At 32.7% G+C, this 9293-nt stretch overlaps 2 protein-coding genes across 2 annotated transcripts; both read right to left on the bottom strand.

The window, feature by feature from the left end:
* Positions 1-465: 465 nt before the first annotated feature.
* On the bottom strand, positions 466-3275 carry LOC114712299 (senescence-specific cysteine protease SAG39-like). The gene is made up of 4 exons (XM_028896815.1): positions 3221-3275; positions 2974-3071; positions 1171-1579; positions 466-1052 (listed from the first exon to the last, which is right to left on the bottom strand). The coding sequence occupies exons 1-4, from the start codon at positions 3273-3275 to the stop codon at positions 466-468; spliced, it is 1149 nt and encodes a 382-aa protein (XP_028752648.1).
* On the bottom strand, positions 3162-4888 carry LOC114712300 (zingipain-2-like). Its single transcript, XM_028896816.1, has 3 exons — positions 4882-4888; positions 4327-4776; positions 3162-3966 (listed from the first exon to the last, which is right to left on the bottom strand). The coding sequence occupies exons 1-3, from the start codon at positions 4886-4888 to the stop codon at positions 3383-3385; spliced, it is 1041 nt and encodes a 346-aa protein (XP_028752649.1). The 3' UTR covers positions 3162-3382.
* Between the last annotated feature and the right edge of the window lie 4405 nt (positions 4889-9293).

Consider the following 9293-nt stretch of genomic DNA (forward strand, 5'->3'; position numbering starts at 1 on the left):
CCATTCTGGACGTTTCAGATGATGTCCTGGGGTTGTTTTGGGATTCGAGTGATTCATTGGGATTCAACATTGGTGACTAACTAGCTGGCTCTGGATACCAAGATAAGAAATGTAATAGAGAAACTGATAATAAAATCAATGAAGGCGCACTACTCAAGGCCCTTTGTTATTCTATATATAGACAGGATAAAAACCCTAGTTTACAGGAGGAGCTTACACGTGTATTGTACAATGGATCAGTAATATATTAAATGAATAACAATTAGTTGGGCTTTATATATATGGGCTTATATATTGGACCCAAAGCATTATTAACAGTCATAAACTTTCATAGTCATAACTTATAGCAATGAACATTCTGTGCGTGCCGTATATATTCACTGCCATTTTCTACATACGTGTAGTTGAAAAGTAATAAATGCTGCATGGATATACAAACACCACTCATCAAGATTAGTTTAACAGTTATGCAGTGGGATAAGAAGCTTGCATTGCTATGCCACAAAGGCCTTCTTGAGCAGCCACATTTCTTTGCATTCTAATGTGTCCTTCTTCTCCCCATTCTGTTCCCCATGAGTTTTTCACCAACCAGTATTCGGTATTGTTACTGACACCATAACCAACGGCAGCAACGCCATGATCCAACTCAGTACCACAAGAACCAGTGAAAATGCCACTTGAATAAAACTGAAAATCAGATCCACTTGCATCTATGGCCACCGAAACAGGCTGGTTGGCCACTACTTTTTGTATTGCCTGCTCGCTATTGGCAGGAACATCCTCATACCCCTTAATGGTAGCTACATGATTGGCTTCTTCATTGGCGTTGCAGGTTCCATCAACACCCTTATAAGGATAGTTGGCTTCAGACGTAATACCGTTATTTTTTATGATGAATTTGAAGGCATCATCCATCAAACCTCCTTCACAACCTTGGTCCACACCTGTGTCGCAATCAACTAGCTCTTGTTCTGACAAAGAGATCAGTTTACCTGTACTCAACTTAGTGATTCCTTCCATTGCTGCCACAGCAGAAAATGCCCAACAGCATCCTACAATGCATGAAAGTAAAACGGAGTTGAATAAAACTTCAAGGATTCTTTAGACAATCTAAATGGCAACTTCCAATCACAACTGATTAGTTTTGAGGGGTAATAGAACAATTCTTACCACAATCGCCTTGGTTCTTAACAGGTGTGACAGCACCTTGGTTTCTCCAATCCACAGAGGAAGGCACATCAGTTACATTTGCATATTTGAAAGAGGGTGTCCTTGAGATTGAGGAGCACATATGACCCTTGAATCTATTCCTACAAGCTGTGAATTCTTCATTCGTGAGATCTGCAAATTGATTTACACCCAACTTGTAAGGCTTAGTTTTAGCATTGTTAAAGTCTTCAATATATTCCACATTTTGCTTGAATATGCTGAAACGCTTCTCCTTATCCTGAGTGTCCTTATACACTCTGCCATATTGAACCATCCATTCCTCATGCCTCTCCCTCATTGAAGCATCTTGAAGAGTGCGAGATGAGGCTTGAAATGCCAACATCCCCAGCAAAAGCTTGGAAGGAGAAGGCTAGGAGATTGAATTTTGAAAGCCATGTTATAGCGAAAATGGAGATAAGTAGCTTCAGATATGACTCAGTCAAATGTAGGAAAGAAAGATGATGTGATGAACTCCAATGTTCTTCAGGTATTTATATACCAAAACTTGCACTGACTTGTAAACCAATCATATTATATGACTATAATATATAAACGCCTCTCTCTTCGGGGTGCCTGAAAAAAATGCTATGAACAAGACGGCTGGGTAAAGTGTTAAAATGGAGGTCTTCGATAAATGTCTTAAATGGGAAGGTATTTTGACTGAAAATATGATTTAAAAAACACCAGCATATATAGCTAAATAATATAATACTTCAGAATTTGTGTAAAATGCAAAATTTAGCATCAATACATCATTCAAAGAGATAGGAAGAATATAAAAGAATACAAAATATGGTATATATTCTGAAACGTTTACGTATGGAAGAATGACTATACGACTACTTGTCGTTGAGTTACTTAGATGGAATGGAAAGTTGTCATCTAGCTATATTTTTTATTATGAAAATGAAGAACTTAATACTGGTTGTTAAACCACATTACTTATAACAATTGAGGTGATTTTAATATATAAGAATGCTAATTAATTCTGCCGGTTTTGTTGTCAATTAATAAAATTAGTTATTTCTTTGAAATTACTCTCAGTAAACGTTATTAGATAGATTTCAGCCTAACAGAAATTAGTCTCAAACTCAAAATGACTTGAAGATACTATGAGCTATACCAAAAACAAGTTATTAGTCAATAATCAGAGGAGTACTTGGTTAATTAGTTAGAAAGTTTCATAATTAATTAGGGATACTAAGTAAAATTATTAATAGTTTAGGCAAAACATATTTTTAACAAGAAACCTATCATTCCCTTACAAGTATTGCTAGGAACTAAACGACCATACAGAAATAGATAGGATCGGTGAAAGCTTGAAAGGTTGAATCCAGTCCCATAAACCAGTAGTTCAACTTTTAACATTAAATTCCATTAAAAATGAAAATCTAATTTGTAATTACGAATGAATTTTTTCCTATATACTACCTTCGATCTTTAATATAAAAGTTAGTTGACTAATTTAAATAAATTAAAAAAATTAGTTAAGTTAGTTATTTGTAATAAATTGGTTTTTTCCCCCTAAAATGTCTTTACTAATCAAGCGTATTAGCTGGAACTACTATTATTTGAAAGACTATCTTGATAAAAATTAGATAAATATGAGAGATGGAGTGGATTAGAGTCTTATATTTAGAATCAAATTGAAAGTCAAACTAGTTCTTGCATTAGGGGCAAAAGGAAGTACTTGAAATGATTATGAAAATTTTATTTCAAGTTCGTTTCAGGAAAAAAACAATAGAACTGCTAATCAATCATCACCCCTCTCGCTAGTATCAACCATTCACAATCCATGGTGATGACATATCCTCTTGCGTTGGGATTGGGTAAAAAGAAATCTTTCTCAGGCTTAAATGGATCTGAGTTTAAATAAATTAACATTTCATAAAGATAAATTTAATATATAAACAAGTCATAGTCATAATGAATCATTAATTTCATTATTATAGTATCCATCACTCATTACATGAATTGGAATTGAAAATAAAGTAGTAAAAACTTCACAAACCTTCACAATCCATATCATATAACTTGTAGAACTTGAACATGTGTATATGCCTCATATTCACTGCTGTGATTTTAAACTAATGTGTTGATAACTACTAAATGGTGCATGGATATACAATAACACCATTCATTTAGAGTTAATATTAAGTGTGTAATTTAACAATTATGCAGTGGGATATGAAGCTTGCATTGCTATGCCACAAAGGCCTTCTTGAGCAGCCACATTTCTTTGCATTCTAATGTATCCTTCTTCTCCCCATTCTGTTCCCCATGAGTTTTTCACTAACCAGTATTCGGTATTGCCAGTGACACCATAACCAACGGCAGTAACACCATGATCTAACTCAGTACCACAAGAACCAGTGAAAATGCCACTTGAATAAAACTGAAAATCAGATCCACTCGCATCTATGGCCACTGAAACAGGCTGGTTAGCTACTGCTTTTTGTAGTGCCTGCTCGCTATTGGTAGGAACATCCTCATACCCCTTAATGGTAGCTACATGATTGGCTTCTTCATTGGCATTGTAGGTTCCATCAACACCCTTATAAGGATAGTTGGCTTCTGAGGTAATACCATTATTTTTTATGATGAATTTGAAGGCATCATCCATCAAACCTCCTTCACAACCATGATCAACTGTGTCACAATCTACTAGCTCTTGCTCTGACAAAGAGATCAGTTTGCCTGTACTCAACTTAGTAATTCCTTCTGTTGCTGCTACAGCAGAAAATGCCCAACAACATCCTACCATCCATCAAAGTAATATGAAATTAAACAAAAATTAAAGGATTTGGATCTATTGAGGTGTACTTCACCTAAAATGAAGAGAGTGACGGACAAGGAAAAGGCAAGCCCACTTTTGAAATTAGGGCCCCGTGTCCCTTTTTGTGTCTACATGTCTCCATAAGTGACATGCATTCACTTTGGGCAATCAAAATGGGAATAATGATTAAATGGTGTATTTTAGGAGAACCAACACATAATATAATTATTACTAACAAGTAATTTAACTAATGCCCTTACTATTTGTAAATTAGTTATCTAGTTTTTATATTTAGGTTGAGAGGGAGTATTAATTTTAAGGAGTAATAGAATAATTCTTACCACAATTGCCTTGGTTCTTGACGGGTGTGACAGCACCTTGCTTTCTCCAATCCACAGAGGAAGGCACATCAGTCTCATTTTCATATTTAAAAGTGGGTGTCCTTGTGATTGAGGAGCATGTAAGACCCTTGAATCTGTTTCTAGAAGCTGTGAATTCTTCATTTGTGAGATCTGCAAATGGATTCACACCTAACTTGTAAGGCTTAGTTCTAGCACTGTTAGTGCCTTCGATGTACTCCACATTTTGCTTGAATATGTTGAAACGCTTCTCCTTCTCCTCAGTGTCCTTATACACTCTTCCATATTGAACCATCCATTGCTCATGCCTCTCCTTCATGGAAGCTTCTTGAAGGGTGCGAGATGAGGCTTGAAATGCCAACATTCCAAGGAAAACAAGAGCCAATGAAAGAACTTTGAAAGCCATGTTTCTGTGACAATGGAGATAACTGGCTTCAGATATGACTCAGTCAAGTGTTTGAAAGAAAGATGCTGTGATGAACTTTACTAATGATCTTGAGGTATTTATAGAACGAAAATGTACGCTTTCTTGTAAACCAATCATGTTCTATGATTGAATCATTATAGAATACTAATAAATAAAGAGCTTGATCTCTTTGGACTGCCTCAAAAAATGCCATGAACAAGACAGGTGGGTGAAGTCTTAAAACGGAAGTCTTTGATAAATATATGTTACTTTGGTCAAAAATATGATGTTAAAATTACCAGCATATATAACTAAATAATATAATATAATGCTTCAGAATTATTGCAAGATACAAAGCTTAGCATCAATATGCATCATTCAAAGAGATCCAGACAATATAATAATGAATAGCTGAATACAAAATATGGTATATTATATATTCAGAAACGTTTGCGTATGGAAGAACAATTATGTCTACTTGTATATTCTTATCACGCTGAACATTTTGCTTACTTAGATGGAATGAAAAGTTGTCGTCTAATTAATTTTTTATTATGAAAACGAAGAACTTAAATTGTTGATAAACCACGTTACTAATATGCAGGATCATATTCGTCGTGTGTGTTGAGTATAATAACTGAGGTTATTTTTATAAGAATGCTAATTAATTAGGCAGCTGTCGTTTTCAAAATCATATGCATTGTTTTACATTGTGGGTAATCAACAAATAATATAACATAACATAATATAATATAATATAATATAATAGATTGGTACTCCCTTCGGTTTACAATATAAGATAAACTTTATCCATTTATGTTTATCAAGAAATTAGTTAAAATCAGTTTAAAACAATAAATATGTAAGGTATATATATATTTTCCCAAATATGACCTTATTAATGAAGAGAATAAATAAAAGATATAATAAATAAATTAAAGAAGAAAGAGAATATATGAGGGTAAATTTAAAAAAAAACTTATTAAATGCTTAGGAAAAAACGAATGTTATCTTATAAAAAAAATCAAGCCCCTCTAACAAAATTTAGCTTATATTTTGAACTGAATGGAGTGTTATATATAGATTTACGTTCTTAAATTATTTGTCACTGTGTAAATATCAATTTTGATCCCACTGCAATTTAAGTATTGGGAATTTTTCAAGCCAAATATGAAATCTCACCAATTGAAATAATATAACAACAACGTAAGAATCCAAATTATTCTTTCTTTATAATTTTATGGCTGTACTGTTGTTGTTGGGGTTAATGCAATGTTAGTTCTTCTAAATTGCCCTCCTTTTTATTTTGATTATTATAGTTTCAAATCATATATTTTTGTCGTTCAAGTTTTTTTTTCTATCTAAAACGTTAGTCTGTATATTTTAATAAGAATTAAGACCATCTAATTTTTTGAGGGACTCAAAACTTATGATTTAAAACTATAAGAATCAAAACTAAAATGAGAATAAATTATAAGAACTAAATATTGTATTAACGCTTATTATTAATGTTATTGTTATTGTAATTATTATTATTATTATTTCTAAGTTTCATTCAAACCCACCACAGCTCCTACTTACAAAGAAGCACCCATGCGACTAGACTATAGTCTTTGTCTTTGGCTAAGGTTGTCACGTAAAGACGATATCTTGTCTTCACATAAACCTTTTTCTTGTTTTTTTTTTTTTGGAAACTTTACATTAACTTTGCATAAAGAGAAAGTTGCATGTTATGATTATAAATGATAATAATTTCTGAAAAATTTAAATGGCCAAGGAGATATTCCCTTCACTCCTTTTTTTTCTGAGTGAAGAACTCATAATATCTACCGTCGGCAACAGTCACTAGTGACTAATCCTCTTCTGTTGTAAACTTTCTGAAGGCACTTTAGCATTGATCATGAGACCCTCTCCATATATAGAACCCCTAACTAAATACTTAAGGAACCCACTTAAGTGTCAACTGTGCTAAGCCTTGTGGTTTCCCTTTGTTCTTTTTTATAAGATATAAATAATTCAATTATATGGATAAAAAAATTAGTTTAAATTAGTTTAAAATGATAAATATGTATAAAATACAACTTATTTTCTGAAACGGAAGAAAATTTCAAATTAGAATAAAAGGACTAAGAGGAAAGCTGGTGTTTTCTCGTCCAATGCAATTCACACTTCTATCAAACGGGTTGGGGAAGAGCCCAATGAAAAGCTTATCCCATACTGCCCCTCAGCTATGAAGGTCTTGACTTGGAACGGTTGTGGTATTAGGAAGGCCAAGGCAGTTAAGAGATTAATGCCAACTTGTCTGGTCTAATGGTCCTGATTTGATTTATTTATCTTTGACAACTTTCTACCTCAACAGCTTTCAAAGCTTTAAGCGGTCTTGGTTATACTAATCATGTAGGTACTGATGTAGTATGTAAAGGGGGCAGAACTCTAGTAGCTTGGAAGGATTGCTGGGATGTACTGGTTTTTTATTGTACCACTTTTGTGACCCATTTGAAAGTACAGTGCATTGAAAAGAACTTATTCCTCTACTTGGCTCTTGTATATGATCCCCCAAAGGTTTCTGACAGATATATCCTTTGGAACTGGATTAAAGCTAAATTCCAACATAATAACTGGACCTTGGTTGCTTATTAGTGATTTTAATCAGGTTAGTTCTTCTAAAGAAGACCTAAGTGCCAATCCAAGTGTCCGTGGCTGTTCTGATTTTTCATTGAGTGCCTAGATCAAGACAGACTCATCGACATTAAATAACATCGTCCTAAGTTCACTATAAAAGGCAATGGCAGTGTCTTGGAAAAACCTGATAGAGCATTTTGGAACTTTGATTGGGTTCAGTAGTTTCCTTCTTTGAATGACATCAATTCATGTATTGTGGCCTCTGATCAGAGACCAAAATTTTTCTCTTCTTTGGCTTCTTACAGGAATACTAAAAAACCAAGAAGATTTGAAGCTTTTTGGTATCGTTTCCCTAAATGTGAAGACATCATCAAAACATGTTGGGGCAAAGAAGTAAGGGGTTCTCCTGCATGTAAAGTTTGCAGCACATTCAATTGCTTTTTGGGTACGCCTGAAAATTGGAGCAAATCAAACCCAAGGCAATTTTCATGAAAAAGATTAAGAGGGTGTTTGGATGAAACCAAACCATGGTTTGGAAAATAGCTTTTAGATAATAGATTCTAGAGAGAATAGATTTTGTGAAAAAGTGATTCTGAGAAGTAAGAGTGTTTGGGGTGTTTGGATGAAACCAAATCATGGTTTGGAGAATAGCTTATAGAGAATAGATTCTGGGGAGAATAAATTCTGTGAAGAATAGATTTTGTGAAAAAGTGATTTCGAGAAGTGAAAGTGTTTGGATAGTTGTTATCAGAAGCACTTTTTACATGTGCAAATTACTAAAAAGGGCATAAATTAATATGATAATTATATAAGGGATAGATTTTATAATATATTTTGATTTGAAGAAATAAAATTGTTAATAAAATAATTTTTACTAACATAATTAATAATATATAAGATAATGTAATTAATAAATAATTAATATGTGTACATATATATATATTTAAAAAATACAAGATTAAATATATTTTTAGAAAAAATGAATATTTTTTCCAAAAAAAAATATTATTTTATGCTAATAAGGGAGGAGAACCGGTCAAAAAAAAAAAAAAAGAGTGAGGGAAGAGAAAGAAGAAGCAATGTAATGGCGTGAGGGGCAAAAAATGTCATTGACATACAGCAGCAGCCAGAGATTCCAAAAAGCGAAAAAAATATGCTTATGGTGAAACCATGGTTTTCATAAGGTAAACCATGATTTCATGACAAAACCATAGTTTGAAAAAAATTGGAGTGTTTGGCTATTTTTGGTACCAAACCTTGGTTTGGACTCCAAAAATACTTTTCATATGTTTACCAAACACCCCCTGAATAGTTGTTACTAGAAGCACTTTTTACATGTGCAAATTACTAAAAAAGGTACAAGTTAATATGATAATTATATAAGGATAGGTTTTATAATATATTTTGATTTGAAAAAATAAAATTGTTAATAAAATAATTTTTACTAACATAATTAATAATGTAAAAGATAATATAATTAATTAATAATTAATATGTGTATATATATTTATAAAACATAATATTAAATATGTTTACAGAAAAATGGTTTTTTTTCGCTAATAGAAAAATATTAATTTTCTTTAAAGATTTTAAACATAAAATCCTGTAACATTTTTTCACAACTATTTTTTATAATAACATACTATCTCCGATGTTTAATATAATTAATTAATTAATTGTCACCACATGTATATATATTCATAAAATATAAGATGAATTATTTTTGGAGGAAAGGAAGAGCAAATGCGTAGGACTAACTAGGAAATGAATCAATTATTTGAGTCATGAAAGAGGGCTCTTTTGTCATTCGTGTTCGGCCCACAACAACATTCCAATAATTTGAGCCAAGAAGCTACTCTGGACCGCTTCTGGTGAAACCATGGTTTGGGGGTTCAAAACCATGGTTTGCCCTCAAACCATG

Source organism: Neltuma alba, unplaced genomic scaffold (assembly GCF_004799145.2).
Source record: "Neltuma alba isolate B1F8T4 unplaced genomic scaffold, ASM479914v2 tig00011343_pilon, whole genome shotgun sequence".
Classification (NCBI taxonomy): domain Eukaryota; kingdom Viridiplantae; phylum Streptophyta; class Magnoliopsida; order Fabales; family Fabaceae; genus Neltuma; species Neltuma alba.

Excerpts from the sequence above, each read along its gene's own strand:
- LOC114712300 (XM_028896816.1), bottom strand. Across the intron at positions 3,967-4,326 it reads CAAGAACCAAGGCAATTGTG|GATGTTGTTGGGCATTTTCT; the intron begins GTAAGAATTATT and ends GATGGATGGTAG.
- LOC114712299 (XM_028896815.1), bottom strand. The coding sequence starts at position 3,275 with ATGAGGCATATACACATGTTCAAGTTCTACAAGTTATATGATATGGAT. Across the intron at positions 3,072-3,220 it reads ATATGATATGGATTGTGAAG|ATCCATTTAAGCCTGAGAAA; the intron begins GTTTGTGAAGTT and ends ATTTAAACTCAG. Across the intron at positions 1,053-1,170 it reads TAAGAACCAAGGCGATTGTG|GATGCTGTTGGGCATTTTCT; the intron begins GTAAGAATTGTT and ends CATGCATTGTAG.